Below are 27,771 nucleotides of genomic sequence, written 5' to 3'. Positions count from 1 at the left end.
GTTAACATGTTGTGTGCGTTCTGTGGCCCATGCCCTCACCCTCTCCCCACCCATCAGTGCTGGGCCTGCAACTGGCAATTGCACAAGGTGAACAGCTTTTATATAACAGGTCATTTCACTTAGCGAACCAAAATAACTAAACTCAGTGGTGTGCCAGTTTTTGTTAGCCACAAAATTTATAAAAACATTTATTATTTGTATTATGCTTTTTAAATCTCAGTAATCTTATCTCAGTAATCCTTACAATAATATATTGTGGGAGGGGGGACGAAGTGAGAGAAGGCCCAGTAAACTCATAATAAGGAAGATTTGAACAACGGATTTCCTACTTTCCTGCCATGCTATAAAACACTTCTCATTGTCTGAAAAAGCAGGGTTTAGCTACTGAGTCCGTGCGTCTGACGAAGAAAACTGTGGTTCTCAAAAACTTATGCTACAATAAAATAAAATAAAGTTGGTTAGTCTTAAAGGTGCTACTGAACTCTTTACTGTTTTGCGACTACAGACTAACACGGCTAACTCCTCTGGATCTACTCTTAAATTTTATTTTTGTTAATATTGTTAGTAACTCAGGTTTTGGCAAAAGGAAAGAATATTGAGTTTATAAACCAAACACAGAGGCTAACCTTGGCATGTGCTGTTATCATAAGAGGTCATGAATATGAAATGGAGCAGTGATGTGCACGTGTGTGTGTGCATTAGAAATGGGCATTTACTTTCTGTGTGCAAACATTATTAGCAAAATTTACTGAAGGGAATTTTATTTGCAAAGAATATTCACTAAGTAATTGACTCTGTTTTAGCTTTATTGTACAACATCCTAATAATCATCCGTATGCTAAAATGTGGAAAAGAATGGAATTTTCCAGCCTCTTAGGACTTGGAGCATTTCCATACAATTCAACTGTTCCCTAGTTGCATTTCAGAAACAAAATGAGGGTATGTTAAAGGAAGGAAAAGAAGGATTCAGCCATTAATTGATGGCATTCTAATTTAGCACACATCAAAAATGAAATGGGTTGGTAACAGACTGAAGTACATAAGCAATTTCATTCATCAGTAGGATTCCCAGGTGCCCGATGGTGGCAGGCAAACTCCTAGGGGTTTGCCTCCTTGCCCACTGATCTACCAGCAACTGGTGGAAGGTGGCAAGTCCCCAGAGGTCGCCTGCTTCTGGCTGACACCCCAGGAACACATGTGGCATGTGCAGTCCCAGGGAGCGCAACGACAAAACTCCTGGAAGTGATGTTACTGTGCTGGCTGCGGGCGCACTCCCGTGCTTTGTTTGGGGCCGATTTTGGCCCCAAATGGGCTGAATTGGCCCCACATGGAGCCAATATGATGACATCACTTCTGAGAGTGACATCATCGTGCAAGTGCCAGTAAAGAAAGAACACGCCACTGGCACGAGGTGTCAGCCACACACCCCACCCCCATTGCTGGGAGGGTATTATTTGTTTGGCAACCCTATTCATCAAACACATTTTATCTAAGGAGCCCCTTACTAATAAAATAAAAGTTTGAATTTCATCTGTACATGAAAATGCAGATCTGTTATCTACTATGGGCTTCACTTAATAGTATTCTACTACTCAGTGGGTATTGCTCGTCTGTGGAGAAGCCTAGGGCTACAATCTAATACACAGTTACATGAAGCCTATATCTTCCTTCCACTTTGGTTTTCAGGTATTGACATCAGGGTTGTCAGCTCCAGGTTGGGGAATGTCTGGAGATTTGGGAGGTAGAGCCTGGGGAGGGTGGGGCTGGAGCTCAGCAGATTATACTGCCATAGAGTCCACCCTCCAAAGCAGCTGTTTTCTCCAGGAGAACTGCTCTCTGTCATTTGGAGATCAATTGTAATTTCAAGAGATCTCCAGGCCCCACTGGGAGGTTGGCAACCCTAGTTGGTATAGGAAGGTGTGACAGGTCTGATATACAGGAAAGGTGTCAGATTATCATGCTACATTTATATATGGGTGAGTAAAAACACTTTAGCCTTGAACTCTACTGTAACTTCTCTCTGTAACTTTGCAGTGTTGTGCATCAGTGGGATGAGCAGTATTACTGGTTGAGAACACATTTATTTTCCAGAAATGGTAATATAATTACATTTTTGTAAATATAATTGCATTTCCATTACAGCACTTAAGAAGCCAGTAATAATGAAAGAAAGCATTGCTTAGCATGGCCTTCCATTTGCCTCCTATAATATTGTTCCTATAGCAGCAATATTATTCCTGTGTCTGTGCATTATTATTGACTTGTCAGAATTTTTCAGATTTAAGCAGCAGATGGAAATGATAACAAAAGTCCTAAGTAAGTTCTCTGAGAAGCTGTAAGACATTGAGAGGTGTTGAATATTGACACTGGATTCTATGCCTGCTCAGCACATGAAATGAAACCTATGGAAATACATAAACTTTTAAAAAAACTACAGAAATAAAACAAGTCTTTTGAAATAAGCAGTTCAGGAGGACTACCAGTAACTCTGTGTAATATACCTAATTCCTGTAATTCTTCCATCCTTTTTTGCTATTGAAGTGAATGTGCTCCAGTGACCATGTCATATATGTGGGGGATGGGTGTGTATACAATCCACATCTCAGTGGTATTTGCTGTGTTAGCTAAATGCTGTGTAGATGTTGTATACCTTTGGACACCATGTTCTGGGAACAAATGATAGGAGAAAGTCATCGCGTTCATGTCCTGCTTGTGCGCTTCCTTGGTCATGGACTGGCCACTACTGGAAATTAAATGCTGAGTTTGATGAACTTTTGGTTTGGTCAAACAAGTCATTTAAGCCCAGCCCTAACTAACAATATTTGAAATTCTGAGCAAGTTACCAGGCTCAAGCCTAGTTGAATTGGTATCATCTGTTGTAGAAGCCTTGACTTCTTCTTCCAGATATTTAGGGACCATCTGCAGAAACAGTATTTTCTGTCCGTCTCCCCCACAATACTCCATGGTTGCATCCTAGTATGGAAAACACTGAGGCTAGGATGAGAATTAGCAAAATTGCTCAAAGACAGCTGGCCAAAAGTAGTTACAAGTAGATTAAAGGCTGACTCCAAGATCTGATCAGAAACCTCTGCGTTAGCATGGCATCAAACAGGAAAAGAGATCTCCAGCAGTAGCTGATTTTCAGGTAGATGTAACCCGATTGGCTCAGTTGTTTCCTTTTACTTTATATAATTAGGAAGAAAGCTTATTATGGAAGAGATAGTAGGACAAGTGCAGTTCAATTAGGACACGACTCTGAAGGTGGATTTGAATTCCCTTTAGAGAGATCCAAGTTAAGCAGCTTTAATCATGACTTACGAGCTTATCATAGCTGGAGGAAACTTTAAAGAGCAAGTGAGAATTGTGTTCTTGGATGATGTTTCTAATGGCATATAAAATGGCCTTTGATTAAAGCAGGGTTCCAGTTAATCAATAAATATAGGTAAATGTTATTGAAGACAGTTAAGATGTGGTATAAGTAATCATTGTTTTGTTATGTAAAATAAAGGCAAAAATCTTTCTTTTGGCTTTGATCTGACAGGTTATTGATATAAATTGGGGGCTAATGGACAATTTGAACATCTGAAATGTGAGTCAAAGGTGACTTTGAGGGGTGGGGTTAGAAATAAGATAAGGTTGCAGAAGTGGAGTTGTAGAGCAAAGCAGTGTAACTCTATGGGAGGTGCTGAGGAACAGTAAGTTAGATTTTGCTGGGAGAGAGCTGGACTGGATTTTGTTGAAATAGATTAATCTCTCTTTGGGTCCAGTACTTCCTAGTTCCTACCTGTTTGTTTTTCTTCTGTACCTATGAGATTTCTATTATCTGTATATTTGTAACTGAATAAGGAAGATGCTGTAAGTGTGCTTAGACAAGGTATAAATCATACGTTATCTAAGCAGTTTGGGGGTATTATGGTCTCTGATACTGTCGAGTTTTGATCAGGGCTGAATTCAGAATCTTCCATCCTTATAGAACCAGGCTTTTGGCTATTGAGTTAGTTCTGATAGAGTTGGTATATAGACTACTTCCAGTTCCCAACCATTTTTACTGACAGTGGGAAGGCATTTCACACAACAACTGAATCACTGAATACTTTGGATCAGAAGAAAGACGTGGCTGCACATGCAAATCATAGCTAAAGACATTACCTAATATTATATTAAAATTATAATAGTGAGATGTTAGGAGAGAAGACTAGGTAAGAGTACGAGCTGTAAATTGACAGGTGAACCTTTAAGGTGTAATGACAAGATTATGTTGTCTGGTTTAATGAATTACCACATGTGGTAGGTCCCAAACCAAATGGCATATACCTAAATGTCTGATGAGTCAGTGACTCAGTTTTTGGTGCTATCTTTGGCCAGAAAAGTATTTTCCTAACAAGTCCGAATATGTCTGGCTGAAGTACTCCTGTCTTGTGGGACTGCTATGATGTTTTTCAAGCATTAGACAAAGCTTTCTCCTTGCTACTAGAGGTGCCATCTACAGAGTAGAGTTAGGGGTGTGAATATACCAAGCCGCAGTATGTCATGTCAGACTATTTGTCTTCCTAGACATATATTGCCTACTCACTCAAGGCCTCTGATAGATATCTTTCCAACTACACCGAGAATTCAACTGAGAGGATTTGCACTGGGTATCCTGTCTTGGCAGAGTGCCTGGGAGACTCATACCTGGATAAATGTTTGTGGAGACCAGTTTTCAATTATGGCACTTTTTGTTAAGAGCAGAGGATGTTGTTGTGGATCTGTGGGAGGAACCAGTGGAATTGGAGACAAGAGCCTTGTTGAGGCTGAGAGGTCATAGTGACTGAGTGAGTTTCATGGCTGAGTGTAGATATAAACTATAGTCCAAGTCCAATATTTATCTCTACTGACAGAGTTGTGCGATTGTTTGTGCTGGTATGCCATTGGCTGTCCTCATGGGCCTTCTCTGTTTAAAACACAACAGCTGTGCAGCCATGTCTTGTGAATTGCATGGAGAGGCTGCATACACACCCAGAAATCCTGTGTATAAACAAAGATGCCAAGGCACAGAACATAAATCTACTGAAGACTGTAGTGATTCAGGCATTTACTAGAAGCCATGTAATCATTGTAACAAAGCCTAATTTTCCAGCTTCTGCTGTCCTTTTGCTGGACACACTCATAATCTGATATGTTGTTTATTCATAACAATTGCTCATTGTTAAGCATACTTCAACTGAAATTTGGTAGCAATAATAGCTTCTCCTTCTGTGTTTCCTCCTTCCAGGTATGAATGCCGCAGTCCGTGCAGTAGTGCGTATGGGAATTTATGTTGGCGCAAAAGTGTATTTTATCTATGAGGTTGGTATTCATATTTGTTTGTATTGTCCACTGGCTGTCTTAGTAGAGTACATTTTGAAAGTTTTAACGAGTAAACAATAGATTCAGAAGAGTTAGCCATGTTAGTCTGCAGCAGCAAAATAGAAAAGAGTCCAGTAGCACCTTTAAGACTAACCAACTTTACTGTAGCATAAGCTTTCGAGAACCTCAGCTCTCTTTGTCAGATGCAAGAGTAAGCAAGACAGCAACCCTTATAGTCACAAGAAGAGGCTTGAAGATAAACCAGGGAGTATTGCTATTGTCTGTCAACAGGTCTGCATACCAAATGTATATAGGAGTCTGCAAGACATTGTAAGGGGAGAGGGAATGCACAGAAAACAGTTCCCAGATAACAAAACCTAACTTACTTGATATCAGAATTTGCTGCAGTTCATTTAGCAAGACCCAAGTTTTTATTTTTGGAGAAAACCAAGATTTTAGATTTGTTGTAATTTATTTGACAGGCAACAGGTAGTCTCTTACAGACCCTCTCCTGCTCTGGTCAGGTGCTTAGTTTTTGGCCTTAGTTGTTCATAAGCAATTCTGAAACAGGGTACAGACACATGGGAATCCACAGAAAAATATTTTGGGGTAGTCTGTTTTGTTCCTAGTCTTTTCCTTTTTCAAATTCACTCTACACCTGAAAATGATGAGGGCTGCTGCAAAGAGGAGAAAATTTCTCCTGCTCCCATCACTCTTTCTCTTCCTATCCAGCCAATGACATCCATGTCTGCTTCTGCAACCATATAATTTGTTGAAATCATGGGCTGAACTCATAGAATTGTAGAATCATAGAGTTGGAAGGGGCCTTACAGACCATTTAGTCCAACCCTCTGCCCAATGCAGGACAGCCTAAAGCATCTCCAACAAGTATTTGTTCAGCCACTCCTTGAAGACTGCCAATGAGGGGGAACCCACCACATCCCTAGGCAGCCCATTCCACTCAGATGCAGATCCAAGATATTATCTGTCCACATTTAGTTTTTAGTGCAGTGTGTATTTGGGTATGTACCTGAGTACACATTGAAATGAATGTACTGCAGATGTACCTTATCTACACTTTGATGAGTGCCTCATTTTCCCTGTGATCCTTTACACTGCTAAGAGGCTTTCTTGTGGGTTGGGAAGTGGATTTGATTTGCTGAGGGCACGAAAAATAACGGCTCCCAGACTCACCTGGGGGCCTGAGTTGCGGGCGATGCGAGGGGAGGCGAGCGGGGAGGCGGCATGGGGGCCGCCATGTTGGGGAGGGGTGGGGAGTGTCCAGGGGCCAGGTAACTCCACCCAGGCACATCCGGCGTGGGCCCCTGGTCAGGTGGCTGATCCCCACCCCTCAGCACTTGGCCCGTGGCGGCATCCCGCCCAGCCCTCCCTTTTGTCACAACTTTGGTCTGATCAGGCTGTGGATTGGGGCATTGGGCACTGATCCGTTTGGGGGGAAACAGGGCCCTCAGGCTCAGTTTCCCTATTATGGGGATCCCCATAAGGGGTCTGGGGAGTGAGGAGTGGCCAGTGCATGCCCAGACGGGGGCTGTCAGTCCCCCTCACTCCCAGGTGACAGGGGATGATCCACACAGGGGTGTACACCCACCTGGCATCCCACTGACTGTCATCCCATGGTTCCCCCCCTCAGCAGGGGTCTGAGGGGGTGGGTGGTTCATCGGCTTGGCAGGCGGGTCAGCCGATGCCCGGATCTGTGCCCTATGCGCGCCTTTGCTCCCTGAGCTGTAATCTCAATAAAGTTGTGGCCTCTTTACCTCCAGCACTGTGTCTGAGTGTTTCTTGTTGCCGTGCCCCCTCCCCGCTCTTCCCCCCCCCCATTTAGCACTCGCCTGCAACTCCTGCAAGCAAAAGGTGGAGTTTAGTTTGTTAAATGCATGTGTTAATTCACTGCAGAAGCTTCTTCAGTAGCCATCTGGAGAAGCCAAGAGGAAGATCCAACCAGTGTTTATGCTGGAGAAAAAGGAAGGACTATTCCTCTCTGTGTACCAAAAATAGCTATTTTGGCTGCATGGGACCTGCATGAACAAAAGTCCTGTAGAATGGGGCTGTAGTAAGAGGAGGAATTAGATGAGATCAAGTGGAAAAACTGTCTGGATCCAACCCACTGTAGCTTTTATGTTAATAAACCTCCCTTGTGTTTCAGGCATCTGAAAGAATATATATTGCATGGATGCAAAACACGTTGTCATGTGTTCTTTTCTCTGCGTGCCAGACTTTTTGTCAGTTTGACTCTGTCCCTTGCAAGCCCATGTCTGTCTGCTCTTACAGCTCAGCTGCTGAAGAGCTGTGGACCCCAAGAGTATACAAACAAAAAGAGCACTGTTCTCCTCGGCTGCTTTGTGGCATTTCTACAGCAATTAACTGAGTGCTTATTCAGTGAGTCACCAGTCTGCCAGTATTCAGAGTTTCTCTTTTAACTCACAAGTATTTTCTCATCTGTCCTGGCAGAAGGAAGCAGGTTGCTCCTTTGTCTTGAAGAAACTTTCTCATTTTTTCCTCCCGTGCTGGAATACAAACCAGCAAAACATCATCTCAGATTTAGTTGATGCCCCCCCCCCAATACTGCTCTCTAACAGTCCAGATTAATGTTATATTAAAAAGAGCCCTTTTTATTAATAGAACAAGGCCTGAAGGGCCGGTAATGTTGGCTTTCTTGCCGAATTCTTGAGCTAAAACATGGCAACGGGCTTCTTAACCCCCTGTTCACCAGCAAGGGGTTCTGGCACAGCTATTCTCTAAATATTTATTCTTGATATGAACTCTTTGCCCATTTTGAGGTAGGAATCCTTGTATTTTCAGTGATCCGCTTAGCAGCTGAAACAAACAGTATAAATGCAAGGTTCCGGTTGTTTTGCCTACTATAACACTATTTAATACAGGCTTGTGGTGTGGCGTAATCATTAAGAGTATTGGACTAGGATCTGGGAGACCCAGGTTTAAATCCCAGCTCTGCCATGGAAATTCGCTGGATAATCTAGGGCCAGTCACACTCTCTTATATAAACTTTCCTTGCAAGATCGTTGTGAAGATAAAATAGAGGAGAGAAGTAGGATGTAAGCTGATTTAGGTCCCAGTTGGGGAGAAAGGCAGGATATAAATGAAACAAATAAATATTATGCAGTGCTGGTGCATTGTACATTTCACTGATGTACACACACCTTGAATTGAACTAGCAGCCACTGAAACTGTTTTAAAGTAGCCAAGGTGTGTCCTCGTCCACTGTGGCTGCTGTGACAATAATCAGGCTACTGTATTCTGATCTCGCTGCAGTTTCCAAGTTGTCTTCAAGGGTAGTTCAGTATATAGTGTGTTATAGTAGACCAGTCATGAGGTATGGATTACTATGGTCTTGTTGGCTGAGTCTAAGGAGAGAGTTGGCAAATCGACTGCAACTGACAAAAGGCATGCTTGGTTGCTACTGCAAGCCCTTAACCTGCTCTATAATGCTAGCTGCATGTTATCCCCAGACTTTCTCAGGTCAAGAAAATTATCATGAGGGGACGGGGGTCGGGGGCTGAAATCTCTTTTCCACTCACTCTGCAGCTGTGATCCAAACTTGGTACTAGGTGTATCAGAAATCAGTAGAACATGCAATTTTCATGGGACTATTACACAGGATGGGGGAGCCCATACCTAACCTGTGTACTTCATAACATGTTTTTCTGTTGTTCTGGCTAATGAATGCAAAGAGACAAACATGGCATTCTTTTTTTGTTAAAAATGATTTTATTTAATGGATGGATTATATGTAAGATTTTGTCATTTCTGTTTAATGCAGTCTAGTGGAATTAAACAATCCTGAAATGTTCACACTGGCATGTTTCAGTGATGAACTCTTGTTTCCCCATCCTCTGCATTCTCCTGCTTTCTCATTCACTCCCAACCCCGCCTCCTCTCTGAGAGCTAGTTGTTCTGCAAAGTAATTATACCATGAGGTTGTGGGAAATAGTAGCCCCCATATCTGCCAGTGTTTGTCAGCTGACCTTCTTAGAGCTGAGATAACACGCTAGTTGTACTAGTTCTAATTTAGGAAATGCAAAAAAGGCAAATCAGCTGTGGATAAATTGCCTCCGTGACTGACCTGCCTTTGAACTTTATGTGACTGGCTTCCCGAATTCAGACATTTATCTAAAGGTAGCCTTGGATGACAGAAGAGTTTTATGCATTTAAGAACTTGTAGTACAGCATAATCTAGTTTTCACTGGACCCTTTAAATGGTTAGTACAAAATTTTTTAATTATTGCAATAAAACAGGAAAGAAATTAGGATTGAAGAACCAAAGGAGGGTCAGACCACATTTTACATATCAAAATAGGTCCACTCTTGTGGTCATTCCAGAGGGGTAGCCCCATTAGCCTATTGCAGCAAACGAAAACAAAAGTCCAGTGGTACCTTAAAGCCTAACCAAGTTTATTCCAGCATAAGCTTTTGAGAGTCAGACCTCAGTTTATCAGAAAGGAGTACAAAACCATTTTACAGAGACTTTTAAAACCAAACTCACAGAAAAGGGAGAGAGAGAATTATAGTAGAGAGAGACTGGTTGTAAATCCTACAGCCTTATGGCCATGGGTCTCTGTTCTCACACAAAGGATCACTGTCTCATTGCCTCCCAGTTGGTGGTATTGGCTGAAGACTATTGTACGCTATATATGTTCAATCCACAGTGGCTTGCCTGTTGAAAGTTAAGAATGCTTAAGAGAATGTTTATTCTGGGTATGGCTGTGGTTACTGTAGAATAACTAACTCAAAAACATTTAGCAACTTTTTTGTATAGATAGTTATTGAAGAGGGATGGAGTAGGAGGAAGTGAGGCCCGTGTCTTTGCTGTTTTTGACAGCTGAGAAAGAATCAACAGTTATAGCTTGGGCCTGGATAAATAATTTTAAAATGGGTTGTTCTCATTTTGAGGTAATATTATCTTAGAATATGTTACTTGGCAGGCCCAAGTTATTCTTGCTAGCTGGCAGGCAACGTACGCACAAGATTCAAGATGCATCTTGTTTGCACATGAAGATTTCTAGACTTCTAGAGACACAAGTGGTAGCTTTAGAGCACATGTGCAGGTAGACACTGGCATCAAAGTACTAAAATAGACATGGTCTAGAAAAATCAGGGTTATCCTGATAATCAAGGTGAATTGTAACATTTCATCTTGAGATCCAGTTCAGGTGTTTTGTATCACATATAGACATAGGTACAATCCAAAAATAATACCGATCAAGCTGTTCGTTGATCTGCTCTGGTGATGACCCCAGATCACCGATTCACTCCTATCAAGTCCTGTTTCCGATCTGGGATCTGGGATCGGAGGGGCGCCCCCCCACACACACTTAGAGCAGATGGGGGGGGGAAGTTTTTAACCTGGCGACGAGCCGCCTCCCCTCAGGGAGGGGATGTTTTCTCTCGCACACACGCACGCACTTAGAGCGGGGGGGGGAGACGTTTTTAACCCGGCGACGAGCCGCTTCCCCTCAGAGAGGGGACGTTTTCTCACACACACACACGCGCGCGCACACTTAGAGCAGAGGGGGGGAAAGTTTTTAAGGCCGATTCCACACTACCTTAGCTCCCGCTTTTCTTGTGCAATGATTGCTCCATCTGTTATTGCGCATTCTTCGCTTGTTTGTCCACATTACCCTTTGAATAGCGCTTCTCCTGCGCAATCCGTTGATCACATCCCCTTTCAAAAAGACGGGTAAAGGGGCGGGAAAAACCCGAACGGCTCCGCGGTTTTTTTTTTTTAAAAAAAAGGACAAATTGACGCTATATCGACAAGTAAGCATCCTGGTTCAATGGTACAACGACACCATTAAGATAATATATTTTAAAAAATCACCCGAGACACTTACGATGAGCGCTTGGAACATCACAGCCTGCATGCTGGTTGAAATCATCCGGGAATGGGTGAGCAGTCACGATCTCCTACAGCAGCATCCCACAGCAGAGCTTCATTTTGTCTTTGGAAAATTGAAATCTGTGCCTAACTTGTCGGCACAGTCCGTGTCGGGGCGTAACATGAGCCATGATTTCAGTATCATGTGGATGCCCCCCCCAATATATAAATTGAATTAACATATGAAATTGTTCCTCTGATATTTGAGGTCTGCCCGTTTTTTTAAAATGAGATTAATATGATGAGATGTCGCCATATCGACACGGTACTCTTATTTTTTAAAAAAAGGGGTGGGGACAAAGGCGGAGAATTACTCCTTAATTGGGAGGCGGGTCAAGAGAGGCTCGGAATTCAACGGAGGGCAGTTATTCATCAAAAGATAACCCGCGGCGAAAGTGCAATGGGCTGTGGCGACGCCATGGCGAATTAATGACGGCTTTGGAGACGATGCATGTGAACAGATGAAGGAATGGCGCTGCAGAAGTGAAAAACTGCCGCAAGAACAACGGTAGTGTGGATTCGGCCTAACCTGTCCCTGCCTCTCCGAATAGAGAGAGAGAGAGAGACACCCCGTCAACAAGTTTCAGCCAGCTTTTTTTAAAAAAAAGCAGGGATAGAATCCTCCATCCCACCTAATTTTAAAAGCAAGCAGCCAGTCTTCCAAAAGCATATTTTAAACAGGAAGAAAATAAAACCAGGATCCACATGGATCCTCGCGGATCCTATGTTTTTTTAAATAGGAAAAACACAAATGAAACATCAAATCACATACCAGCTTCTTGCAAAAAGCAGGTACTGGTCTGAGAAGCCAGGAGGAGAGAGATATCTCTTTTCAGTTAACTCTTTCAACGCACTGAACAAACTCAGTCAGGAGAGGAGCGCAAAACAGCTTGATAGCTGCTCTCAAAGCAAGGGTTTTTTGAAAGAGTTAACACTGAGAAGAGATCTCTTCTTAACTCTTTCAACGCACTGAATGAACTCAGGAGGAGCGCAAAACAGCTTCTGCTGATAGCCGCACTCAAAGTTTTCTCTCTCTCTTAACCCATTCCTCTCCCAATCACTTTGCTTATATTTTTCTCAGGAAGCCACCTTTTCACTCACAACTGTTTGCTTTTCCTCACTAGGGGAAATATTATCAAGTTTCAGACAGAGCTCAGGCATTCTCCTGCCTCCGTTGCCAGGGGAATAGATTGTTGGCACCTGAATGTCTAGCCTCCTGGTCCTATCATGATCGCCCTGGTCCAGCCCTCTCCCGACTGCTGGATCGTTTGCCGTGGAAGACAACGATCCACCAAGTCATGATTGGGAGATTGCCATTATCGTGTTTTTTTTTATCATAATGGAGATCATGCCCATCTCTAATCACGTAAGCACTTAATGACCTGAAGAATAAATTACAAACTATTTCCCATATAAATTACAATCAATTTCCCATATATATATATATAGTTAAAAATATCATCATTATTATTAACAAAACAAACAGGCAAACAGTGGCATTATCAAGGATGGTGATTTGCTCCCTATCTACAGTGGTACATAACAGTGCCAATGACTGGTTTAACATGCATGCCACAAAAATGTCAAGAGCATTGGGTATCAAATTTTGCACTAATAGTTGATGTGCTTGCCATTTTTGTGCCATACCTTTACTTCTGTGAACCCCAAAACATTCTGAAGTTTAATTATAATACCGCAGTCAGAAGTACAGTCTATTATGAAAAGGCTTGCTTTAGAAACCAGCAATGAATAGTTGCATTGCTTAAAGAGTAAGCAACAATCTTTTAGCTTGTGCCATACTGGACCTGATATCCTATGCATAGAACCATTTTTTCTGTACATTAGATGGGTTCATGGAGGAGAAGTCCATCAGTGGCTATTAGTCATGGTAACTGAAGGAAGCCTCCATCTACAGAGGCAGTAGACCCCTAAATACTGATGCTGGGAGGTGGCAGCAGGAGAGGTCCTCGGCTTCTATGCTGGGTCTGTTTGGACCTCTAGTGCAACTGGCTGTCCACTATGTAAAAGAGGGAGCTGGAATAGATGGACCACAGGTCTGATCCAACAGGCTGTACTTACATTCTTAAATGCTTTGAATGTATGGTGATCTACACTCATTTCCTTAGGGTTTTTATTGAAAAGATTTATGTACAAGGTTTGGAAGAGACCTCTGTTTGTAGAGCAAAAGCCAGTCCACATTGATGCTGTAAGGCTAGTCAGATCAGTTGGTTGGCTTTGATATAAGACAGCTCCGTGTATCCATCTACCACCAGAAATTAGCTCTTCTCTGCACACTTAATGGTCAAAGTCACATTTTGCAAATGTCTGAAGTACATTCAAAGAATAATTTGGGAACTGGTGTGTGTAAAAGTTTCTCATTGCTCATTAACAACATAATTTTTATGATATGTATGGAACTTTTTTTTAGCCCAATGCAGGTGAAAAATACTATCAGTGCTTAGAGGTATTTAGTCTGTTTTATCTGTTTGGGAAAATTTTAACAGATAAGGCTGAGAGCACATTTACTTTGGAGGCCATTTGTAGTGTGTTAGGGTGTTCAGAGTGCTTCACATGCATTACCTTGTCGTCATCTTACATTATGTATGTACATGAGTGCCATCAAGTCACACCCACCTTATGGCGGCCCGCACAAGAGGCTTTCAAGGCAAGTGAGAAGCAGAGGTGGTTTGCCATTGCCCTCCTCTGCAGAGTCTTCCTTGGTGGTCGCCCTTCCAAGTTTTGACCCTGCTTAGCTTCTGAGATCTGATGAGACTGGGCTATACCGTGCTACCTTCCCTCCTCAATCTTACGATAGCCCTGTAAACTAGATAAGTATTATTATTCCCATATTGCAAATGGAGAAGGGAACCTGAGAGTGGCTTGCCTAAAGACACTCAGTGAGTTCCATGTAAAGGTGAGATAGAAATTGATTCATCCTGATTCATAGTTCTGTGTCTTAACCTCTGTGTGACACCTGGTTATGTCCTGCTGCAGTCTTTGGTAGGACAATCAAAAAGAGTCCAGTAGCACCTTTAAGACTAACCAATTTGATTGTAGCATAAGCTTTCAAGAATCAAGTTCTGTTCGTCAGATGCCTGATACAGAGACTGGTCAAATACAGAAGAGCAGGAGAGAGAAGAGGCAATTAGGGGGGGAGGGGGAGGGAGCAATCAAAACATTCCTTTGCTAGTATATGTAAACATCTCCTTTTAGTGTGTGTATCAGTTGGCTTCAAAGGAGTTTGCCCTGTTAGTTTGTAGAAGCCAAACAGCTAGACCATCCAATTCCAATGCAGTATGGGCCTTCGATAACCACAGCTCTCCCTGCCAGATGCATCTGACAAAGAGATCTGTGGTTCCCGAAAGCCCACGCCAGGTGCCACTGAGCTCCCCCAGACCCCACCTCTGTAAAGGAAATCTGTTACCTGTGGTAATGTGATAACCATTCATAGTCCCTATTCAGTCCCAGCTTGACAGAGTCAAATTTGCATATGAATTCCAGTTCAGCAGCCTCCCATTGGATTTTGTTTTTGAAAGGTTTCTGTTGAACTACAGTGACCTTTAAGTACTTGATGGAATGTCCTGGTAGATTGAAGTGTTCTCCCACTGGTTTCTGGATGTTGCCATTTTTAATGTCAGATTTGTGTCCATTTATTCTTTTGTGCAGAGGTTGGTCGGTTTGCCCAATGTACAGAGTAGATGGACATTGTTGGCACATGAGGGCATATATCAGATTGGAGGATGAGCAGCTGTAAGAGCCAGAGACAGTATAGTTGATGCCATTGGGTCCTGTAATTGTATTCCCTGGGTAGATATAGGGGCAGAGCTGGCATCTGGGTCTGTTGCAGGGCCTGGTACCTGTGCTGGTGACTCTGCTGGCCGATTCATGGTTGTGAGTGAGAAGTCGTTTAAGGTTGGGGGGTAGGACAGTGAGTGGGTGGTGGTAGGCTTCTACTGATTGGCAGGGCAAAGAAGGATGAAACTGTTCCTCTTCCTGAATTGTTCCAGGAGGAGGCTTTTATAACTTACCTAAGGTTTGTGGACAGTTTCCTTTTATAACAAGTGCCCTCTCAAAAATACAGTGAAACCACAAACTGTCTAACAGTAAAGAGAAGCAATGGCTGTTCTAATAACTGTCAGTGAAGAAATTACATGGAAAAGCATGGTTGGGATTTTTAATATTTACATAAAAGCTCAAGCTACCTAAACCAAGTGTCCACATGTCCTGCAGCATACCTTTTGTTAAGTCTGGTATGGATTTGGGGACAAATAAAATCATCATTACATCAGTTGCTGCCCATTTTCTCCTTTCTTGATGTTTTACAATTAAAACACAGCCCTTTTCAGACATTCCAGTGAGTGATATAGATTAGAATGAAAATGCATGGGGTGTAGGATGGAGGCAGCAAATTTTGTCCCTGACATATGCACAGTTTGACATATGCACATTAAATTGAATGACTCTGTAGCACCTGTGCATACGCAGGTTATGCATGCATCACTTTCTCCATGTGCTGGGATCCCTATATCCAGCCATGTGTGAAAAAACAAAAATACTTACACTTGTATATGTGTAGACTGTCACCTGGACATTATTTCAAAGGAGTGTGTAACAGAATTGTGGTATGTAAATATTTTAAATATATAAAATAAATATAAACAGGGTGGATGAGGAGCTTGTGTGGCTGCAGTCTAGCCACTCCATGCATGTGTATTCTGCTCTTTAGAAAACATTTGAAATTAGCCTATTTCTACAGGCAATTCAAGGGTTACTCAGGTGGGCTTTTGCTAATATTCAAAGTGTGACGTTGAACTGTTAGGATTGCGCAATGCTTTTTCAAGACAGCACAATCAGACTTCTCCAAGTCTCCGCCAAAAACTCAGAAGGAAACTGACCTGACAAGCAGTGACTATGGTGTGTAGCTTTAGGAAGTCCCACATCTGCTCATGAAGAGTCATCCCTTTGAATGCATTAAGCAAACCGGAGACGATAGGGCTTTTCTTTAAACTAGACAGGTCTGTTAAATGGAAGGTATTATTATAAAAGCTGGTATATTCGTATGGTGTCCTGAGCAGGAAAGAAAAAAAAACTTAAAATCCTTTCGCCACATGTGCTGGGGTGGGGGAATGTAGGAAAATGCATCTAACCAAGACTGAAATGTTTAATGCGTATTATTTTTCTTACAAAAGATTCTTATTGGTCATAAAAATCCACTTTTATGTTGCTCTTTCAATAATTTCTTGGGTACTATAAAAATATTAATCTGTACAAACAAGGATTCATGGAAATTTCTTCTAATTGTTTCCTGAGTACTATAAACATATTAACCTGTATGAGCAAGAATTCATGGAAATTTCAAGTCCACAATGAGAATTTCAGCCATCCGCAGTTACCGTACTGTATTGGCCAAGGGGATTGACTGTTTCCATGCTTAAATGCTTCTTGCTAAGGTCTGATTTTAAACAGAAGAACTTGCACATGCCTCTCAGCATCACTTGTCTGCATCCACCACATGTGCAACATTAGCACACCAAGAGGTCAGTAGCCTTGGCATACTGATATTTTACACATAGCAGGACTGCAATTGTACTGGCCCAGTTTATATGTGATGCTAGGCCCAGGCAGAGTCACATGGATCGATTCCTCTACCCCTTCTGTGTCATATTTAAATAAGGCTTGTGGAGGGTTAGGTTTAAATTGAAAAGAAATGCACAAATTGTCTGATGAAGAGATGCGTTTGAGTAGAGTCTGTTTGACCAGAACTCAAACAGCAGATGATCGTCAATGTGCAGGCTTAAGCATGTACCTCTAGTTGACCTCAGAAACCTTCACCCGTAGTCAAAGGCACATGCAGATTGCCAGCTATCATTGTTTAAGTTACTGCTGGAAGTCAGATGACTATTATTTTTTATTTCCTACAAGATGGCCAAAGTTAAAAGTATCTCTAATATATAAAAGGCAAGCCGTGTTGCCGATGATTCACTTTTTATCCTGGAGCAAGCACAGTGAGTTGTCAGGAACATGGTGACAGAGAAGCCACAGAGGTGGCAGGGTGGCCCAGTACAGCGTGGCGCCCCTCCCAAGGCCCTGCAGTGGCACGGAGGCATGGTGCGGCATCCCAGCCCTCCCAAGGCCTTCATAGTGCGGCCCTCCCCTTTGGAGGCCCCTGCAGCAATGGAGAAGGCCGCCATGCAGTGGCCTCAGTGGGAGAAGCCCACCACAGGGCCACACTGCTCCCAAGCCCATTGTTCTCACAATGGGCTTGATTGCCAGTCTATTATATGTTTGTATCCATATCTTCCTCCAAGGTGGGCAATGGAATTACCCCATTTTCTCCTTGCAATACTGTAAATTGCCCAAGGCCAATTCATTGCTGATAGACGCTCAAAGAAAATACACTAGAATTATTTTATAGAATCATTTTATAGAACCAGAAAGTTATCGTACAATATGCCAAACATATAAGAGACATATGAAAATAGTCTAGTGTAGTCAGATTATTCCATTAGTATTCAAAATACTATCCTTATTTACTCTTTGTAGCCCTACAAGAGATTAAAATGCAGGGTGGCAAACAAACATATCAAAGTCAAATGGATTGTGAACAAGAAGCTTACTGAAACGAGCCGAACTTTTTTGCAAGACAAATTCTCACTAGTGTTTACACAATTATTGAAATGAAGGGGAAATTGTTACCCTTGTATAGATAATGGTACTCTATTCTGCAAACACCTGCCACTTAATCCTATCACTTAGAGAGATTCACAGGAAGTTCTTTTTAAAAATAGTGTAACTAAAAGGTTGAACAGCATTAAATGCAAGAAGTTGAAACTCTACTGTATTGATAAAATATGCCTAATGCATGCTCAGCTGGGAGTAACCCCTGTGCTACTAAGTGAAACTTACTTCCAAGTAAGCATACATAGGACTGGTGTATAAAAAAGTTTTATTATATGAGCTGCATTCACATGTAATAAGTAATCATGGCTTATTGTGATAAGAGCAAGGATATTCCCTAACATACTTTAATCCTGATTTGGAGAGAGAGAGAGAGAGAGAGATCAATTGTAATTTGGATGAAATTAACAAAGTATGGTATGTTATAGAACTAAATCAACTTCTGAGGCACCAGTGAGGCAAGAGAGTGTGCAAACCTGAGCCTTTCTAATGACGTAGTTTGGTATTATGTGTGATTGCATACCATGGAGCTTACTGTAAAGCACAAAAACAACCTGAAAAAACCCTAAATTCATTTCTTTATAACGATGCATGATATAATGCTTAACTAAATAGAGGTTTTGGACCGAGGTTTCTTCAGCTCATGTCTATTACTGTCCACTACCAAAATACAGTGTATATGATTATCTTAAATTAAGCCTAAATAACAGTGAATTGGCGGATCATGGAAGCAAAAGGACTGCATTCTAAATCTGACCTGCAGCTTATAGGCAAGAAGACCAAGCTTTACCTGCTGGCCTTATATGAATATGAATTTAGCATTCTTACCAGTCCATTTTAATCTTGTATTTAATTTTACATTTCATAAGTGTTTATGTTTGCATGGCAGGCTTTTCAAATGTTTCTCTCTTGCCATAGGGATACCAAGGTATGGTTGATGGAGGTGACAACATTGCTGAAGTGTCATGGGAAAGCGTTTCAAGCATCCTCCAAGTGGTAAGAAACAAATCAAGGAGAATTTTTAGACCAGCATTTATTTATTTATTGTTATTAAGTAAGCCCTGAAAGCTGAAGGATTAAAATCAGAGTAAGTAAGGAAAATGTGTAGCTCTGTGCCTCAGTGTTCTGACTTGAAAGAAAGTCCCAGATATGTATATTTTGGATTCCAGTTTTCTGCTACTATCTGGCATTTCCTATGCTCGTGTAATCTGCTGCATCATTAGCCAGGACTGCTTATTTTCTTCTGAACTGGAGAAATTCACTGCACACAAAAAGCAGCGGAGTAGCAGTTGCACTCGTGGTGGCAGACAAACTGGCAGAGCTTTGGTGCTTCCTTTTTGCTTTCATCCCCCACCTCCCATCCTTTAATAAAAGTCACAACAAACCATTCCTCTATTGCCTGTTTGATTTAAAGACTCTCTTACTATTGGTTTGAACGGGTTCCTGTTGTTGGAGGCAAATTCTGTGCCTCTCCTCTGCATTCCTCTGGCCATTCCCTGCCTGCTGTGACCTGCATCACGTAAGAGCACAGCAGTGCCAAGAGATATTTTGGAATCAAAAGAGCTTAGCTCCATGGCAAATTGTCATAGTTCCAAGAGCAAACTGTGGTTGCGGCTTTGGTTCCTTTTCCTGCCTCAAAGAAGAGGGATTAAGATTGTATAATCAATCATTAACACTTTTTCAGTAAAGCAATTTACATAACCCTTCTCTCTCTCATCAGTGTTATGGGTTGCTATAGGAAAACATTTCATTGCTTCACACAACAGGTGACAGAACTTCTGTCATGGACACCGGTATGATTAAAAATTGAGCCCAAGGGATTGCTGCTTCCTAACTGCATGTCAGACTCATCCAACTGACTTTCATAAGACGCAGCTGACTTGGTTTTACTTCCTGATTTCCTGATTTCCAGTTTCACTGTGTTTGCTAAGGGTGTGGTGGAAGGGAATACCAATACCAATACCAGCTTAAAAAAAAAAAGTAAAGGGAAACTGTAGTGCAATAACATAAGGAAGGCAAATCTCAGATCCAAATAATTCCTCTCAGGAGAAATGTTACAGTCCTGCAGTAATGCTTGTGGTATGTTGCTGTGTGTAGTCAGGGATAGACATACACTAGATGCATGTCACTGATTGTGGCCCATTTTCCAATGTATGTAGATACGTATATTATTTATTTATTTATTTTATTCGATTTATACCCTGCCCTCCCCACAGATAGGCTCAGAGCAGTATATTATTTATAGTCTAATTTTCTCACTGAGACTGAAGTCAAATAGGATCACCAGTTGGGACATTCAGTAAAAAATACAATAGGACATGCATTGCAGAAATTTGAAATGAAAGCCTATCAGCTATTTGAAATATTTTAGATTATGCATTCGGTTTCGTTTTCTCGGCCATGTCGGACGCTCCTCTCCGCAGGTCCGGGAGGAAGCGTCCGAGCACCCTGACCGGGCGGCTGATATGCGAAGATTAGCCCCCAGGACTCCCAGTGAGGGAGGCAGGGTCCGGGACGCTGCGGGAAGAGCCCCCTGAAAATCAATGCGGGGGGTAAATTGCCCGTTTGTCCCTATGGAGGCCGGCAGACGTGCGCGGCGCCTCGAGTGCTGCCGGGCCATGGAAAACGGCAAAGAGCAGAACTAGGCAGAAGCCTGTAAGTAAGCGAATCCCTTCTGTTATTACAAGCATACGCGAAGGAGTGGTGGGATCTGAAGCTAAGAAGGCTTGTTCTTCCCTCTCGCTGAGTTTCAGAATTCGGCTGGCGGTCCCCCCCCCCCTAAAATGGCAGCGAAAAAACAGAGTCCCGCTTTGGGCAAGTCAATCTCGGCTGCCCTGCAGGGGAAAGCGGAGTCGCTCGAGGAATTGGTGAAAAGATCGGTCATCGAAGCCATAAAACCCTTTGTTGACAAGCTGAATGAAACAGATCTAAGGGTGGGCTTAATTGAGAGCGAAGTGAAAACCATTAAGGAAGCAGCGGGGGGGGGGCAGAGAAGTCTGCTCGGGAAAGTGCGTCACTCGTGAGGGCTACGAATAAAGAGTTAAAGCTGGTGGAGAACCAGCTGATCGGGCTACAAGTGGAACGAACACAGACAATTTTGCAGCTCCAGAATGTGAAAGAGGAGGAAAATGAGGATTTATGGGGTCTGGTCTCGGAATTATTGGTGACACCCGCGAAGGCAACTAAAGAAGAGGTTAAAAGCGCCATTTTGGAAGTCCGTCGGGCTTCTTCAAAATATGCAATGAAGCGTCAGCTGCTTCGCAAGATCATTATCGATCTTTCATCTAAAAGGCTCCGGGACACTATCCTATACAACTCATACAATGCGGATCTGGACTTTTTGGGCAATAAAGTCAAGATACTGAAAGATGTCCCATTTTTAGTTCGGAAAAGAAGATTTAAGTATAAAAAGCTCGCAGCTCTTCTGAGGGAACGTGGAATAAAGTACAAATGGTTATTTCCGGAAGATATCTGGTTCAGTTACAAAGATCAAGCTTGCAAGATAATATCAGAAGATCAACTAAGGGATTTTGAGGACAAAAATCCGGAATTTCAGCAAGACACCAAGCAAGAAGAAAAGGCGAAGTCTGAGGGGGAGGGGGAGGAAACGAGCACTGCGGCTGCAGTTGCTCAGAGAGAACTGCGTCCGGGGCCCAGGAGGGGGAGGAAGACTTAATTTGAATTGTAATTTGTATTTCGTAAGGTCAACCACTCCATCAATATTTTACAAAGCTTTAATTTTGTTTTTAATAATGGCAGTTGAAGGGAAAGCATTTTGTGTAGTGTAGTGTTGTTACATGTTGTTGGTTTTTTTTTTCCTTCCCTTGTTCCCCTTCCTTTCCTTTGTATCGTTAGTTAATGTAGTTAATAAAAAGAATTAAAAAAAGAAAGAAATATTTTAGATTATGGTTCATTGTTTGAGCCCAAACCCACATTAAAACAGCCTGAGCATAACGAAGAAATCCCATCTTCTGCTGCCTCTCACTCCAAAGAGTTGCCAGTATAGGCTCTGCTCCCGACCCACAGAAATGGCAATAGGATTTTCGATGTGGTGAGGTGCCTCCACATTTGAAAAGAATAACTGAGAATCCAGAGAGAGGAAAATGAGAAACACTGAGGGAAATCACACAAATTCAAGCAGTCAAGACTGCAAAGTCAAGCAGTCAAAATAAGACCATACGTTCTGTATCTACCTAACATCAGAAAGGCCATTAGGTGTAAACAATTCCAAGCACTGTGCAAAGTGGTCCACTCATGAGGGGAGGCAGGAGGCCAAAATGGTTGATGGTAAATGTGGGGTTATGCAGGTCCAGGCAGAGGTCTAAGCCTCCAGAAAGCAAATAATTCAAAGTAATCCCAAGGAGAGCAGCGGCAGAGATGTATGACTGGCATCCAGAACCAAGACTTCCCCGCTCATAACAGAGGAGTAGATCTGGGTAGTTAAAAGCTCAGTTGGTTACAGATTTGGCCCCAGGGACAGGGCAAAAAGCCTGAGGAAAAAATGAAAGATTATTTTTCTGTCAGCTTTGGAAAGAGAGAAGTGGGTAATGGGAATAAGTTAGATACAAGCATTGACTGGTCAAAAGGGTGGAGGGGTTGTTTAGGGTCCTGGAAATATTTCCAAGCAAATGAACAAAGAGGTGGAGAGAGAGTTATTTGAGGGCATTCTTGATTGGCTACATGGCTTTGGTGGACCGTTCTAAAGCACCCTATAACACTATTGAGGCAGACTTCTATTTGCGGGGAATGCAAATGTGTGTTAAGTTCTTTCTGTGACAGAATGCTACTATGGCAGGATCTTCTATGACTCAAGGCAAACTGACTAATCATGGGGAGACTTTGATTAATGGTCTAACAGACAGACACTGGCTTCCCTCTAGGATGATTTCGTCTATAAGTGTAGTGGAATGAGGTACTTTACTCTGCTGGCTCTTGTGTCTTTGTTGTGGTAATGTGGCAAAAATTGTTTACTCACCAGTGAATGAAAGGGGCAAAAGAAACTGGTCTCATGTCAAGATAAGGGAAGGAAGACAAACCAAAATGGAGGCTTCTTGGCAACAGTATACTTGTGCAAGATGTTAGTAGCTCTTTAGTAGCAATGTATGTGTTAGACCTGTTGATTATTTACCCATCTGTTATATATAAAGCCATTATGTATTTCAGTACTGGCCACATGGTCGTAAATTAACTTCGTATATGCTACTCCCTTGTTTGGTTCTTTAGCCAATCCTTACAGATAAGTACTGGCAAGCCCCTGATCCTCCAACAGAGGAAAATACTGTCATCATCAGACCAGCGTGACTTGGCAGTGATTCAAACTGCTGCCTGTTCCATGGCTCAAAACCATATTCTTGTTTAATAGATCTGAAATGAAATGTTCCCTGTAGAAAATGATCACACTGCTTCCACAGTGAGGGTATGTCAAATCAGCAATACCCATGAATTGTCACTAGAATGAACTGGGTGATTTATCATCACCGAGTCATGCAGGAAATATGATGGGTGAAAGTGTTCTCAGCTTCACAGATAAGGAAGATGATGCTCTCGTGTATCGCTTCAGTTAACATCTTATATTTTAGCAAGCTGCTTACAAAGGGATAGGGAACATAAAGACTGTAGTCTATAACCAATCTATGCAAGTTTTCCCGCTAAGCCACATGTTTCCATTACATGGTGACTCACCTGTAGACTTCTGGTCCTTCGGGTGAAGGGAGCAGGAAGGGTTTTTTTCCACAGGCTTCATGAGTCTCACAGCATGGGAAAAAAGCAGGAAAAAAATTAAAGTATAAAATAAATATTAATGATCTATAGCACCCAAAATGAAATGGAATCATATTCTTTTCCCTTGCAGGGAGGGACAGTGATTGGCAGTGCACGCTGCAAAGATTTTCGGACCCGGGAAGGCCGTTTGAGGGCAGCCCGCAACCTGGTGAAGTGCGGGATTACTAACCTCTGCGTGATTGGTGGGGATGGAAGCTTAACCGGTGCTAATCTCTTTCGTGAGGAATGGAGTGGACTGTTAGATGAACTGGCAAAGAATGGTAAGTTTTGCAGCTCAGCCTGTGCAAAGAGTTCCATTGAAACAGGATTGTCACTAGAACAAGTAGTCCAGGCTATTACATGATTTGAAAAAGGGGAAATTAAATTATTCAGTCAAAAGAAGCTGGCAGAGCTTTATCTAGCTCAGTGCTCCATTTTGGAAGAAGTCCCAACAGACTCTTCATGGAAACATGGTAATATCTCTCTGCTATTTTCCCTATGCATCTAATATGAATTATGGATTGCTTTGAGATATCTTATGACATTTCTCTGTCCTTTCTTTCATTATGGAACTCAAAGTGACTTGCATAGGATTCTGGGGAGATCACCCATTTAATCACTGATCAAACCACCCAGACCTGTGTTCGCTTCAGCATCCTGTGTGCCCAGCCATACCCTGGTATATAGGCCTGATCAGAGGGCTGTGGTAATCACCTCAGTGTTCTAAAACCCAGAGTGCCTGTGCACCACTGTGTAGAGCACTGATAGAGCCCTGTTCCAGGCACATGACATGGACATGCCAGCTAGAAATAAGGCCGAGATGATGATGATAATAAAAACAACATTCAATTTATATACTGCCCTTCAAGACAACTTAATGTCCACTCAGAGTGGTTCACAAAGTGTGTTATTATTATCCTCATGACAATCACCCTGTGAGGAGGGTGGGACTGAGAGAGCTGTGAGAGAGCTGTGACTGACCCAAGGTCACCCAGCTGGCTTCAAGTGAAGGAACGGGGAATCAAACCTAGCTTTCCAGATTAGAATCCTACTGCTCTTAACCATTACACCAAACTGGCTTTCTGGAGGGCTGTCTCCCCTTTTATCCAAATAGCTGTAGTCATCATTCAAGTCCTGCCCTTCCCCTCACAAGCTGCCAAAGTGGCTCCTACAGACTTTTATCTAAGGGCCAAACTAGATATTACCCCTGACTTGTGGGGCTTCTTGTGCGCTGACTGCAGCAAGTGGAGCCCCACAGTGGGGCAATGATGACCTCCCCTCTGCAGCAGTTTCTGCTCAGGAGACCAGGCTGAAGCCCCTCCTCCTCCCTGTGCCATATTCCTGAGCTGACTCAGGCCCTGGTGTCCTTGGGAGCGTTAGTTCCCCTATGCCACACCTATCTGTAAAAGAACACAGTCGGGTCAGGAGAACTGATTTGGGTCAAAGGTAATGTCTACTTTGGCCGTAAACAACTGCTGCTGCAATGGGAACAAATAGTATTGTTAGGCCTGAGGCCTCATTCCTGTCATATATAATCATGTGGTCCATACTGCCTTATAATGAGGTGAGGGACAATACTAATCTTTTTTCTGAAGAATCACAATATAACCAATATATATGCTGAAAAATTAGGATGATAGTAGGGAATGACCAAACTCACAAGTCTAATCTTGGAATAATCAAATGCATGTCTGAGTATATAAAATGACATATTTTGCTCAACCATTTGACATAACACATGAAAAACATAGCTCTGGAGTAGTAGCAACGCTTCCCCCAAATTGGCCTGCCTTGCTGAAGAGGCCTGTTCCACTGTTCATTTTCTTCCATCCATATGCTAGAAACATTACTCAGTAATATATCACTTAGTGACTCAGCTCAATGTGTGAACTGCCCGCCTCCACTGAATGGGGAAAAGTAAATTTGGGACCTGTCTAGAGAAATAACAAGAAATTTTTTTCTTAAAAACCAAAGACGTAATAATACCCATTTGCCTGCCAGTTGTGAAAAAGTGATCAATATTTGTGATGAAAAGGTTGTGTAAGGAGAAGAATATGACTCAGTATTTGAAGGCTGTCAAACTGCTAAATTCTCAGAAGATGCTTTGTGAGACAAAATATACATCTGAGACTCTCCAAATGATAAAGCCCCCCCCCCCCCCAAATACGGTTAGGTCTATCTAGTAATGAATGTTCCCCATTTATGGGGCAGAGGTGCCATTTAATGCAACACCCAAACTGTAATGAAGTTTAGACTTTTCTCTCACATACTTCTGAAACCAGTTTTTACTTTTTTGTGAAACTGTAGGGAAGCCATCTACAATATCTTGATTACGATTTTGATAGGGTCACCAGGAGCTAGATAAACATTATTTGAAAATCAGAAGCAGCTCACAGATCGTTCTTGCTCTAGGTCATTCCCAAACATAACTGATCTCTCTTAAATTATCTTTTATCCAGTCAAAACGTGTGCAGTCAAACATGCACAGTATTAAACCCGTCCACTGATCCCATCAAATAAGTGCTTATTTATGACCCTACACAACTATCTTTTACTGAGTCAAGTCTTGGCCTTCTCTGAGCAGTATTTTTTTTAAAGATTTTGGTGAGGGGTCTTCTCTAGTCCTGTTACCAAAGGTCTTTTGACTGGATCTTTTGTCCTGTGTTCTTCTAGGTCCAGGCAGGTGCTGACTGCTTTCCTATGGATCCTTTGAGCAGTGGTTTTTAGAGAGTTAACTACTTAAGCAAAGTGGTAAGATGGGAGACCACTTTGCTTAAGTAATTATTCTCTAAAAACCACTGCTCAAAGGATCCATAGGAAAGCAGTCAGCACCTGTAAGATGAGAGAGAAGAGCCCCGTGGCGCAGAGTGGTAAGCTGCAGTACTGTGGCCTAAGCTCTGCTCACGACCTGAGTTTGATCCTGGCGGAAGCCGGGTTCAAGTAACTGGCTCAAGGTTGACTCAGCCTTCCATCCTTCCGAGGTCAGTAAAATGAGTACCCAGTTTCCTGGGGGTAAAGTGTAGATGACTGGGGAAGGCAATGGCAAACCACCCTGTAATAAAAAGTCTGCCAAGAAAACATTGTGATGTGACATCCCCCCATGGGTCAGTAATGACTTGGTGCTTGCACAGGGGACTACCGTTACCTTTAAGATGGGAGAGTGGCTCAGCTCTACATGAAGCAGGAAAAAAAAGTTTTAATTCAAGTCAGAATTTTTATACAGCTTTAATTATCTTCTCCCACTTAGAATAGTAATAATAACTGCACTTATATACTAATCTTCTAGACAGATTAGTTCCCTAGTCAGAGCCATGAACAAAGTTAGTGTTATTATCATCCCCACAATACAGCTGGGCAGCTGGGGCTGAGAGGATTGGCTTACTCAAGGTCTCTTGTGGAGCTCATGGCAGTAGTGGGATTTGAACCAGCAGAGTACTGATTCACAACGCTACCACTTAACCACTGTGCTACAGCAGCAACTTTATAGAAGCTTTGGGAGATACAATAGTATAACTAATATACTATATTATGTGTTCATTAAACATTTGGACATATAAATACTTAGGGCTACTCTTTTTGGCAGGTGAAATTGATGACGAAGCTGTTAAGAAGTACGCTTACCTCAACATTGTGGGAATGGTTGGCTCCATTGATAATGACTTCTGTGGCACGGATATGACCATTGGCACTGACTCAGCCTTGCACAGAATCATTGAAGTTGTGGATGCCATCATGACCACTGCTCAAAGGTACTCTGATCTCAGCCAAGGTGTTTGAATAACCATTCGGCTTTTAAACACAGTGAATGGAAAGCTCAAGCAAAGGCTAAAATTCCTAGTGTTTTATGTAACATTAAAATGTATCAAAGTGTGGTTCATTGCAGCATTTTGCCAAGGGTCCAAAGGAGGTCATTGCCACAGAGATCTCCTGACCAACAGGTGGAATTAGATATGACTGAGAACAGTAACTTCAAGTTTTCCTTGTTTTCCTATAACGTGTAATTTATGGAAACTGTGCATTTTCCCAGTGGCAGCCAGTCATGTAAATGGAGAAGTGCAACATGATGACTTCATGCCAAATGTTTCCATAAC

General features: G+C 42.3%; 1 protein-coding gene across 3 annotated transcripts in view; it reads left to right on the top strand.

Annotated features, from left to right (window-relative positions):
* PFKP (phosphofructokinase, platelet) overlaps nt 1-27,771 on the top strand; it is a 75,588-nt gene that overhangs the window by 7,521 nt on the left and 40,296 nt on the right. For all 3 annotated transcript variants that reach the window (XM_054991896.1, XM_054991895.1, XM_054991897.1), the window contains exons 2-5: nt 5,255-5,328; nt 18,839-18,916; nt 23,772-23,961; nt 27,264-27,429. In XM_054991896.1, coding sequence (XP_054847871.1) covers nt 5,255-5,328; nt 18,839-18,916; nt 23,772-23,961; nt 27,264-27,429 — 508 coding nt within the window. The remainder of the gene's footprint in view (nt 1-5,254; nt 5,329-18,838; nt 18,917-23,771; nt 23,962-27,263; nt 27,430-27,771) is intronic.

The sequence above is a fragment of the Eublepharis macularius genome, chromosome 11 (assembly GCF_028583425.1).
Source record: "Eublepharis macularius isolate TG4126 chromosome 11, MPM_Emac_v1.0, whole genome shotgun sequence".
Classification (NCBI taxonomy): Eukaryota; Metazoa; Chordata; class Lepidosauria; order Squamata; family Eublepharidae; genus Eublepharis; species Eublepharis macularius.
This window is presented reverse-complemented; position numbering and strand designations above follow the sequence as displayed.